This window comes from Coturnix japonica, chromosome 1 (genome assembly GCF_001577835.2).
Source record: "Coturnix japonica isolate 7356 chromosome 1, Coturnix japonica 2.1, whole genome shotgun sequence".
Taxonomy (NCBI): Eukaryota; Metazoa; Chordata; class Aves; order Galliformes; family Phasianidae; genus Coturnix; species Coturnix japonica.
The window spans coordinates 71,252,562-71,264,863 of NC_029516.1; the positions used below are offsets into that span (position 1 = coordinate 71,252,562).

General features: G+C 44.1%; 1 protein-coding gene across 9 annotated transcripts in view; it reads right to left on the reverse strand.

Annotated features, from left to right (window-relative positions):
• Positions 1–1,490: 1,490 nt before the first annotated feature.
• Positions 1,491–12,302, reverse strand: part of STXBP5L (syntaxin binding protein 5 like) — a 158,498-nt gene continuing 147,686 nt past the window's right edge. For 7 of the 9 annotated variants that reach the window (XM_032447298.1, XM_032447294.1, XM_015874617.2 and 4 more), the window contains 6 exons: positions 10,283–10,522; positions 8,729–9,089; positions 7,618–7,783; positions 5,592–5,703; positions 5,211–5,431; positions 1,494–4,837 (listed from right to left, as the gene is read on the reverse strand). In XM_032447298.1, the coding sequence (XP_032303189.1) occupies positions 4,796–4,837; positions 5,211–5,431; positions 5,592–5,703; positions 7,618–7,783; positions 8,729–9,089; positions 10,283–10,522 (1,142 nt within the window). In that variant the 3' untranslated portion in view covers positions 1,494–4,795. Of the gene's footprint in view, positions 4,838–5,210; positions 5,432–5,591; positions 5,704–7,617; positions 7,784–8,728; positions 9,090–10,282; positions 10,523–12,302 lie in introns of all 9 variants that reach the window. The other 2 variants (XM_015874624.2, XM_015874608.2) reach the window with 1 other exon arrangement.

Genomic DNA, 12,302 nt, shown 5'->3' on the forward strand with positions numbered 1-12,302 from the left:
GCTGCCCTGGGAAACCCATGAGAACAGGACAGGGTTAGTTCAGCACGTGTGGCTCACCCCAGCTCTGCCCTCCTTTCTGCGATGGAAGTGATGACTGTTAAACCCACACAGACTGTCCAGCGAAATGACACCAAATCTGAGCACTGGTTGCTTGCTGTCATCTAAAAAAGTACAATGTTTGAGCTGCTGATTTAATCATAGAACAAAACACATGAATGAAAACACAGATTTACGTGCCTATTGCTCACATTGAGATGAAGTGCTGACTTCAAACAGCCACACAAGACTCCTTAATGAAAGAGAGTGTGTTCATACCGAGCCCACGCCAGGGCAAAAAAACCCAACCTATTCCATGCTGAAATACTCTGTGCTTGAATTCACCTTGAGGTTACAGAAAATTATGTGTCAGGATACTAAGGGGTGTAACTAAATGAACTCAGGCTTTTTGCTTCTGTTACAATATGCCCAGTTCATAAATGGAGGAGCCCTGAGGTGTAACGCAGCTTTGATCTGAGCTGCAGCATCTTCTTCACTTCTTAAACTGTTATCCCGGGGGTTGGACTCGATGATCTCTAAGGTCCCTTCCAACCCGCACGAGACTATTACTATTACTATTACTATTATACTGAAAATAATAATAATAATACATATTTTTGTATGCTTACCTTCATTATAATGCATTCTGGTGTAAAATGGCTTTTCTAGAAGGGCTTTGTATATTGTTTTAGAGGGTTTCTATACACTATAAGTCTATACAACCCGTGCAGCAAACAGAGTTTCTGTTAAACATTCACGTTGGAAGCTACAGTGGTAATACAGGGCATGTTTAATGGATGGAAACAGTGGATTGGAGGGCTGTGGAAAAAAAAAAAATCATTTAGAAAACAGTAATTATATGAAACAAAACCCAATTCACACCTTTTCCTTCTGCTCATCTTCACTCAGCATTTGAAGCTTAAATTAACACTCCACTGAATGGATTTATTTATATTCTTTTGAACAAAATAGCCTGTGGTTCACTGGAGGTTCGCCTAGTTGGAAAACATACAAATAATCCGATTTTATGTATTTTCTCTGCATACTCAGACTATACGCATCTCTATGAATACAGGTGAAGGCAACTGGTCCAACCCAGACATATGGGTGCTGCTCAGTCAGGGTTGGGGACATGGCTGTGAGAGGGCATTCCTGTAAAGAAGGCTGGGAGTGAGAAGGGCACTGAGATGAACAAAAGCATTTTACATGGAACAAACACTTCTAGGCATCCCGGTCTATTGTAACTGAGGGTTACACTGCTGGAGATGATACCTCGAGCTGTAGGTTGGCGCTCTGAGTGATTTCAACGCACAGCATCCTTCATTGCAGCACACCACAGGACAGGCCATGCCCGTGGCTCTGAGCGCTGTGTTTTCACTGCCGTCACCATCAAGTGCAGCAGCGCTCAGGTCCCACACTCCCCCTCATCTCACAATAAATAACCAGGCGAGAGCTCATCCTCCCTCATTGATGTTTTTAAGTGAAGTTTTTTTTTTCACATACATGATAAATCTCAATAGAAAGCGTTTAACAGTGTGCACTACCAAACTTATACAACATATACATTACATATATATATTTTATATATAGAATGTTCTATATACAAACATATACAACTTTTTAGATCTCTACAGCCTACAAGAAAATTGATAATTATAGTCACGAGTGGCGAACGTAACAGAAATAGGGATCTGTAACTGTCTGGAAATACTGAAAATACATAAGAGTGGAAAGCGAGATACAGCTGTGACCCAATGGGGAGTACTGGAAGAAAAGCTGCTTGGAAATTTCTTATTAAAAACTCTAAGTTTGAGGGATGCTAAATTCTAATTCTTCTGTTGCATCAGATGGATTTCTACGGCAGGTTTCTCCCCTGCTTTTAAGAGAATGGTGGCTGCCCCAGTAGGTCTGACATTGCACACACGACTTGCTGAAGACACTTTTTTCTCTGGGCATGCTGTGGCGATTAGCAGTTAAAGAAAGTCATGGTTCAGTTTTTACACTAGGTCCTCCAACAAGCGAGCAGGGTCCTGCTCCAGCCTGGAGGGACTGCTGGCATCAAAGCCAAAGGGAGCTTTGCACTGTGAGCACCCACACGAGGCGTAGTGTACAGAAAGCTCATGTAGCACTGCTTACTGTCATGTCAGTGTGCCACGATGTGCCAGCATTCAACGGGCTCATTTTTTGAAGGCCAATTACAACAATTAATAGCGGAAACTATTAATTAGTATATAAATATTTAATAAATTCCACTAAGTATAGTGGAAAACATGCATGTACTCGTGCCACACTTGAACTGGCAAAGGCCTTTTCATTTGCACCACCCTAGGGCATAAGTAAGTGTAGGGATGGGTACAGAACCATCACCGGTTGGTATCCTGATACTGATACAGACTCCTCAACTTCTCCTTAAGAGCAGAGAAGGGAAAAAGAATTCAGCTCATAAGGTTGGTTGGAGAGGTCTGCGTGATCTGCACAACACGCTTTTGTTGACCACAGACTAAGTAGTGGCTTTTGGGCATAGGCTAGTGCACAAGAAGAGTGAATGTGCACTGAAACAGAAGAGAGAATGACTGTGGTAGTATAGTCATTGATCCTCACTCCAGATACCTGGTTACAGTGATACTTCTCATACGGAAGCATCCAGCTCTGTGATGGAGTCACTGGAAGGATCTCCCCAGCCCAGTTCATACTGGCATCAGAGCAGGGACTTTGCTCTTTCCTCAAACATGTAATGCATGGATGTCCTGTGGGTTACACACAGTTTCAGTTCCATAGCTCTCAGCAGAACTGCAGGCACTGACCCTTTTCCAACAAAGCTTCTACTGTTCTCACAATTACAGTCCAGTTCTTCCTATGACAGAGAAGAACCCATCTGGTCTCCTTCCAAGAGGAGCCACACCAGGCTGGGTTCTTCTTTTGATTTTGCCCTCAGAGAAACATAAAGTGTTGTAAAGCATACAACTTTCATACTTTGGTATGAACTTAAAACTTACTTAACATCTCAGATCTATTCCATCCCTTTAACTTGCATAGCTGGGCTGACAGTAAAGCCAGATTCCCAGCCTGTACCACTTTCTGTTTTATTTTAAGAAAGCAAAAGATAGAGGAACGGCATCCTTAAGAGAGAAAATCTGAACACAGGTATGGTAAAAATCCACTGAAGTTAAGCTCTAGTTATGACGGCAATGCTGTCTGTTTGCATCAGTGTCAGTCAGGACTCCCTGAAGGAATATCCCCCATTTCTCCCATATAGAAAATTAAAAATTTTCCACCTGCTGCTTTTCTACCTTTTCCTCTCTTTCTAATTTGGGTATGTGAAAACAAGTCTTCTAAGCTTTGGTTCCAAAACAATCTTGGAACAATTTCTTAACTTAAACAGTTGACCTGTGTGGAACTGTACTGTACCTATAAACACAGAATCCATCTGTATAAATAAGTAATGGGTTCTACTTACTGCTCTCTTCCATCTCTACAGGCTGGAGATTGTTATGTGGAGTCCACTACAGAAACCAAACAAGCCACTCAGAAGCAGAAGCAAATTACTTCTTGTGGTGTGAGCAGAGAATGAATCACCACACACCAGTGGTGTCATTTTCTCTATGTGCCAAGTCAGTGCCAAACTGTAACAACTGTTTGTCACGCCCTTCCCCTGGCCCATCTTGAGATCTCGCTGCTGTGCTCTCTCCACCAGCTTTATGGGGTTACTGTGCAGTCTCCTTAGCATAACTTCCACCAACCACTTAAAAAAAACCCAGTTTGGCAAGCTGCTGAGCAGCTTTCGTGAGTGGAAATGGATGGGACTCCCCCATTTTGCTTTCCCATTTTGCCCCCTCTAACTTCAAGAAGTGATTATTTTCTATTTGTTTTCTATTCCCGCAACAGAGAAGTAAGGCAACCAAGTGACAGTGAAACCACAGGGATGAAAAATGCCACAGACGCCTTCAGGAACAACCGAGATAAATCTAGGGCACATTTTTTAAGTACAGATAAGGGCAACATGTCATGTACTCCGAATTGCAAAATAAATCATCTGCTCTCATGTTTTAATGACATTTCAGATAGTGCCTGTTTGGCCCCTTGAAGAATTTTGGACACAGGCTTTTGAAATCATTTATTCTTCCAGGAGGAGTTAAACAGCACTGATTTCAAGCAAGGTTTCTCAAGGGAAATGAGTAGCAGATAAGAAAACGCAGCTCAACTCATTTGTATGTTGAGAACAGTAGCAAACATGCTTGAAATGTACTGGCTTTTTGTAGTCTCATTTTTAAAAAATAAAGATTTTTGCCATTTAAGTATTGGTTTTTTTACTCAATATAAATGAATCCCATTTTTTTCGGTCACAACATGCTATTTTTTTTTCTTTTTTTTCTTTTTTTTCATTTTTAAGATGTCAATTAACCATGCAATGTTTCCTAAGTGCATTAACATTTGAGTTTGTACAGAATATTTGTAACCAGACGCACTCCCCACAGTTCCATACCTACAGCTTCTGAAAAGCCACATGCCACAGTGATGGTTGAGTTCCATTTGAGAAAGACTGGCTACAGCACAAGCCAGGTGCCACCGTAAGGCCCACATGACTCTAATTTCCAACTCGTATTTCTTTGACACCCACTGCGATGAATCCAATATAGTAAGAGGAAAACATCTTCTAGGAGCAAAAATTGTTTCTGGCCGATGATTGACAGGTTTGGGAACGAACGTTGATTCCCTCAGCAGTGTTCTGAACAAAGCCACAAGCAGATTCCTTAAGAGTTTAAAACTGGTACCATTTTTTGTCCTTGTATTTCAGCATCACCTACAGAAATGGGGGGAAAAAACAGGCGTCACAAACTTCAGAAGTAGTGAAGTACTTCAGTGCCATTTCTTCTTGCCAGCAGTGTATATATAATCACTATATAATCACTAGGTCTTGATTTCACCGAACAACTTTCTATTTCTGACTCTAAGTACAGAAGCTGTCTATCCCACCCAGCCCTATTCTTTACAGCTGCATCACAGCTCTGTACCAGAGGTTTCTTTCTCATCTTCCTAGCATTCTGTAAACACTCCTATGTACACAACCACTTACCTGTATAGATCTGCTGGACCGAGTGGCTTAAAAAGAGACTGGTCAGAATGGACCATATGTATGTATGATGTGTATGAGTATATGATGCCAGGGCTCTTACCTCATGTGCATGTTTGGAAAATGCCTCTGCACTGGCCATCATGCTCGCGGTCTTTTCATCCAGCTCACCCAGCTTCTGTCCCCTCTCATCGAGGGCAATGCGAGCACGAGTCAAGTCCCCAATGACTCCTCCTGCAGCTCCTCTCACGCCTTCAATTCCACCTGATCCAGGGATGTGCTGGGCAAGACTGCGAGATGCTTTTCCTGCTGTGGCCTCACCAACTACAAAGGAAAAATACAGAGTGGAGTGAAACATTGTGGTCCTCAATGCCACCACACTGCAGATGGCATGCATGGAGGCTTTTGCTCTCTGTACTTTCACATCTGCAGTGCCAAGGGCAAGCAATTGCATGTATTAATTCATGGAAGAAAAATCACTTACAAAGCTCCTCTCTGTCGAAAGCTTGTCCACTTCCTCCAAAAAGCCCTTTAAGAAAGCCTCTGTTTTGGGCTTCTGGGGTTTCCACAGGAGTAAACAAGTCCCCAAGCATGTCCTAGCAAAGTCAGACAAAAATGACATGAAACACTACTGAGACGGAAGCACGTTTGGGGGTGGGGGGAGGCATGAGCTTAAGGAGCCAAATGCACTGGATCCAGTCAAGTCATTTTAAAAGGGTCTGTCGTATGAAGAACTTAATTGGTACTTACCAGTTGTGTTTTATGACCGGTGAATAGTGGGGCTAACTAGATTTGCTAATGCTTTTTAAAGGACTTGGGTTTTCCCTGCATGGTCTTGTGCTTTAAGCTGCTCCAGGTTAGCAGGGCAGTCACTCTGTTCTCCCTTTATACCTCACTTGAGTTCACTCCTGGTTAGCAGTTCAGAGTTGTTCTTAAACCCACTGCCCTCCACAACCCACTCATCTCCAGTTCACTGTTATGTGTGTTTTGGCTGCACCATCAGGCAGTGTCTGAAAGCACTGCTGTGGAAACTGAAATTTTGGAGCAGGTGAACTGAATTAGGGCCAAGCAAATCTCAGGCTCAGCTTTATTTGCTGCATTACAAGGAAAAGTTGGATCTCCAGAACTAAACTGATACAGAAAGCATGCAGTCCAATTAGCATTTAAAACCAGCGAGGCTGTGCAATGAGAATAGTTGCTGCCCTGCTGCTGAGCTCTGTTTGCTCATCCGAGCCTGAGCAGGCACATCCAGCTGTTGTGCTGCTTAAAGCACTCGGCTCCTGGGAAGCTGAGTGCCAATGACAAAGCTGTGACTCACACTTACTGCTTCCCTGCACCGTCACCTGATCCAGGGAGAAAAATTACTGCAGCCTTTTGACAAGCCTGAGAGGCCTCTCTCATACAGCTTGCCTTGTTTTCCTGGGCAGCAGGTGATACCTGGTTATCTGCTTTTTGTACTGGGATAATGGTTGTGCAAGCCCTTCATGTCCTCTGATGGATAAAGCCAGGGTAGAAGTGGCCATAGTCCAGCAGAACACAGAAGCAAGGTCTGTTTCCATTTTGCTGTTGCACGATGCTGTTAAGGTTACTAACAATCTACCCTCTTGCTTATAAATCCACCATCCCAGATGCACTGAGCAAACAAACCTTTTGATCATTTTAAAATTGGTTCCCTGTAAAATGATCTATTTTCCAATGTTCCAGAGCTTGTATGCAATGCTCGCTCCTCCCAGCACTCCTTCAGACCTGAGACAGACGCTGCTGTGATGTGATTCAAGCAGCTCAGCACACGTTATTCCCTAGGGGACAATAAGTGCTGGCAGGACTATTTCTTCTGCATTTCTCTCCTCGCTCGGTGCCAATTATATAACCTAGAACTTGTTCACCTTCTTATTTTTCATATTATTCCTTGTGTTTCTCCCCGTAACCTCTCACAATTCCTCCTCTTCAATAAATGACATTTTAATTTGCATTTTCATTATAAAAAGGCAAACCTAACGCTGTCAGGAGCTTTGCTCAAAATAAATTATTTTAATTAGACCATTTCTGTAGCTACTGAGTTTTAATGTACAGTGGGAGATGCTTTCCTCGTGGGGAAGTAGAGGAGGACCAATTAGTGGAGTGAAAATGATGGTAAATAATTAAAAATACATTAAAACAGAGAGTGTTTTTTTGATACTACCAGCACCTGTATGCCTCATGTTCCCCACCCATCTATTGGAAGTTGTAGGTATTAAAGACATTTTTAGAGTTAAAATCTGAAAAATAAATGACAGGAAGGAATGCATATTTTTTTCTTTCACCAACATGCAGGCCCTCCCATTGAACAACAAATACAAATTACCATCTCTGGTAATGCCACGGTTCTTACTTTTGACTAGAAATCATAGCCTGGCAAAACGCTACTTTGAGAAATCTAGCAGCAAAGGTGGCAATTCACACTTTCACATCTCGCTGCTCAGGCCTCCAGCCCTCCCAAAGACAGCGTGAAGTAAAGATGTGATTCCTACCTGAAGGTTATCGCACATCTCCTGGCTGTAGGTGAGGCGCTGGATCTCAGTGGGAGAGCTGAGGTACAAAGCCTGCCCTTCGTTACTGAAACAAAAGGTCCGTGCTATCCTCATATCCGTCACAGGCAGATAGTTGATGTCCAGCAGTGGGCGAAGGCTGGGCAAGCTGAAGAGAAGCAGAGACTTGGGTTAGTCACAAATTGCCACATGAGGTAAATCTGTTCCACGGTTGCATTTTAAACCAATGTGTAACTTTGTGTTTTTCATAACTGGAGGAGTTGAAGAGCAGCTGTAAGCTGGAAAAAATCTGCCATCTACACAGTGCTCTCCTTTCTACTTTGCTTCCCTGCAGGGAGGAGTTTCAGCTGCATTGCCTTAACGCTCAGCTTTTACCACATGGGACATGTCTGAAACACAGCATGGCTTGTGCCACATGGCTGGGCAGTGTGCAGGTTGAGGCCTCCCTCTGAGTCCCTGCTGGGCACATGGCAGAGCCCAAAGGCTACAGCAACCCCTCTGCTGTCCTCCAGCTTCTCCTTCAGGTCACTGGCTGTACAGCAGGATGGCACTTGCTCAGATTTAGACGGCATGACCAGGGAAGGGGTGATGTGGGGATGCAGGGGCATAACTGCAGTGATGCTGTGCAGTCAGCTCAGTGGGGCAATGGTAAGGAAAAAAATAAGGTGCCCCGAGTGCAAAAGCCCAAAATGGGACCGCACTCTTCACATTGGATAAAAAGTACCAGTTATTCTTTATGCTCTATACATGATTTACAGTAACTGAGAAAAATTACAAGTTTTATTCCAGCTATAAGTCATCAACCATTAGTTGTCATCATGGGGGAGCTGCTATGAAATAGAGGAGCTCATTTTGCTGTTCCACTGCCTTAACCCCCATGTGGAGGCAAGCCAAGGAACAGGTATGGCTGTGGGCAAGGCAATACTCCCAGAGGAGCAATTACTTGTATATAGAACGTGCACTAAATACATCTATCATGGAGCTAACACAGAGCATCAACCATGTAAGCACACTGCAGCAAGTGCAAGTGGAACATGATGGCACCGTGCCACCTCTTTGCTTAGTTTTGCCATGATATTAGTTAGATAAGTACCTCAGTGTCATGATGTGCCCATTGGCACAAAAGCACGCCAGACAGACGCTGTTACAGAGGGTGACCACATCTGCTTGCAATAAAAAGGACGTTTCGGTGATGTTGTGGACATAAAGACAAGTTTGGGAAGGCAATGAGAAGACTTTGGCTTGTTTTTCTGAACAAATGACTGCAAATTGATGTTCACCCATATCCTGGGAGGAAGAAGGGGAATGCATGACAAGTTTTCTTTTCCTTGTTTTTTCACCATCATCAGCACTGTGTGGGTCCCTCCATACTTCATACGGCGGATGTATCAATGTCCCTGTGCAGTCCAAGCATGCGAAGGTCAGCACGGCTCCTTTCAGTGTCAGAACTGTGCCTGCAAAATACAACCTTCTCTCACTGGCACTGGCACCACAATTTAACTGGTTGTCAGCACAGTGGATGCACAGCACAGGTGACACCCGACTTCTGCTTTTGTAGAGACAGAAAGTGCATTTATCTAGACAGGGTGACAAGTCTTCCTTGCTCAGTTCTTCCTGACCACACACTGAAGTGAACACATAGGCTGTGACTACTGAAAGGTCTCAGGCAGCCCATGTCAAATAACCTATTTAGTACATGCTACTGAATACCACAGGGATAGGCTGCTTTTGTTTTGTTTTGTTTTGTTTTGTTTTTAATTTATCTCTGCCAGTAGGATTATTTACTCCCCAATCAGTAAAATTGCTACCCTTAGTCAGGTCCATCCAGTCTAAACAAAATAGAGTGGGGGCTTACCACTACTCCTGTGTCACCCTGTTTTCTGACATTATTTTACTCACTACACAATAAGCACATCCTGCCTTAGCCCTGACCTCTCTTGGCCCTCTGTCCTCTCTGCTTTGCCATCTGTCACTCACTCAGCCAAAGATCTCTCCTGGTACATCAACATGCCAACATTTGTGTTTCCTTTCCTGAGCTCCCTTCTGCTTCTCTGCAGCCTTCTGACAGGAAAGACAGCCAAACTGTTCACAGCATCCCAGATAGGATAGCATCAGGGCAGCACACAGAACTGCAGTTTCCCAATATGAAGGATCCCTGCTAGTTTCCCTGTCCACACAAGAAATAAATGTGACTTCACCCAAGGTGTAGGGCAAACTTCAAGATTACCGCAACCAAAGTGCCTCAGTTTGTGAAGTTGCGGGTTTGTCACATACATCTCTTTTTACCCATGTGCCCTTAATCATAGAATCACAGAATGGTTTGGGTTGGAAGGGCCCTTTAAGATCACCTAGTTTCAACCCCCCGCTATAGGCAGGAACTCTTCCATCTAGACCAGGTTGCTCAAAGCCCCATCCAGCCTGACCTTGAATGCCTCCAGGGAGGGGCATCCACAACCTCACTGGGCAACCTGTTCCAGTGTCTCATCACTCTCACAGTAAAGAATTTCTTCCTAATATCTATGTAGTGAATGACTCCTACTTAATACATTTCTTAGAGTTTTCTGGCAAAAAGGCCACATAAAATCAAACAGCTTTTCTCCCATTCTCCCAAGATGGATAATAAACACCAAAAAGGTTGCACTCTTACCACTTGGTGACACCATGACCGGCTCTGACTGCCGTAAGTCGTCACTGGCAGGCAGGTTAAGAGAGAGGATTAAGACCATACCAAGGCCTGTTCCAACCCAGAGACATGGGGAGACAGCGGAGTCGTTCTTTCGGGCAAAGGACTCCATGAAGTACAAGGCTGTGATTGCCTCCTTGGAGTCCCTGTCGATACTCGACACACTGGAGCTTCGGGAACGGCTGAAGGAGTTTTCCCGGTTCTCTGTATGAATAAATACAATTGAACAGGCATAAGCTGGTAACCTGAGAGCAGGTACAACAAATACAAACTCCCTGCATGGCACTGAAAACTCAGCATTTTCACAACCTAGCAAAACACTGTGATACCAGCACCATACCAGCTTCCTGCCAGAGTATAAATAAGCGTGGAAAATGCTGTCAGACCTCATCAGTTAGATCTGCATTAGAAATAGCTGCTTATTATGAAGATTAGCATAGACTAATTAGAGTTTACAACAGCCTTAGCTCAAAGGACTTGTTCTAAATAGCATGAAATAACTTTTGACCCATCTGCTACCAATGCGTTTAATATCAATCCATGTATCTCATCACTGTAGGACACAAAGGGAGAAGCCATTTCCAACTTCAGAACACATGTTCCTTGCTCCGCTCCTTTTCCCACAACTAAGAAGCAAGAGCGCTAAGTTCACAGCTGCTGTCTATTGCCAAGGTCTCTGGGGAAAAGACACACATCACTAAACTATCCTGGCAGCCAAGATGTCTCAGGGCACACCTCAGCTCAGGCTTTCCAGGCACTGAGATGGGAAACCTGCTCTGTGCACTTGATGACAACTGTATGGTGAGCTGGCATCAATGGGTTCATCCTTATGCCTAAACTTTAGCAGACAACAGTGAGATCAAGGTGGAGACAGAGCCACACTGATGGAGAACCTGAGCTCCTCAGGGGGAAGTGGCAGTGAACACAGTCTGACTGCTGTAGGGCTGAGGGATCCTTGCTTTGCTTTGCCTTGCTCCAAGAAGGAAGGCCAAAACTGTGCAAGGGATCTGCTGGTGGTAGCTGTGGCAAAATGTTGGAGGCTATGAAGCATAGTGAGGCTAAAAGGTTCCTGAAGACTAAGGGAGCCAGAGGGAAGAAGAGAGCAGGGCTGGCCACCAGCACAGTCTTTGCAAAGCAATTAGTGTCAGAGCTGCTGTCTGCCAACATGGAGTCAAAGTCAGGTCTTGATCACCGGAAACCTCATGTTCTCTTCTGCAACACAAACATCAGAGGAATAGCAGGTTATGGAGGTGGGGAATATTTGAAGGGATCAGACTGGAAATAAAAGGCTCCCTTCTGAACTTATCATGATGAAGTAGATTTGTGTTTGGCACAAAATTCTCACATCCCAGCACAGAGAGCTGTCTCTTTAGAGCCTGCAGAAATAAAGAAGAGGAATAGTGTCTACCTTGGTTAAGAGTAAAATTAGAAAAGGGCTTTCTCAAGCACTCCAATTTAAAACTGGGCTAAGCCACATATTGTTTCTTGCCCTCCACCAGAAGCAGCCATTTGGCAGTGAATCTTCCTCAGACCACAGGCTGCATTAGATTACCTCTGCATGTCAACTGTGGAAATTATCCTCTTTACAGCACCTACTTGGGAAATACTGGAGAGAACCACAGCAAAGCATTACTGGAGCAACAGCAGGCACTGCTATATATGCTACCTTATATGCCTGCGTTGGCACACGAGGCTGGGGGCAGATTAACATGCTGCTCAGACATACTTGGCACAGCTGCCAAGGAGGCATCTGCCTGCTTTTCAAACAGGAGCTTCAGAGGAGATCATTCTCTGGCACTTCAGGCCCACTCTAATGAAAGAGAAACTTATGGCTATTTGCATTTCCAAGCACTGCTTTCTCCTCACCCTATTTCACCTTCTTTATGTAGGCACTGTTGTGATTCTAGTTCTGGCTCAGTGCTGCTAAATATATCTGCAGAAACCTGGGAATTTTTATTCAGGTGAAAAGCTTCTAATATCCCAA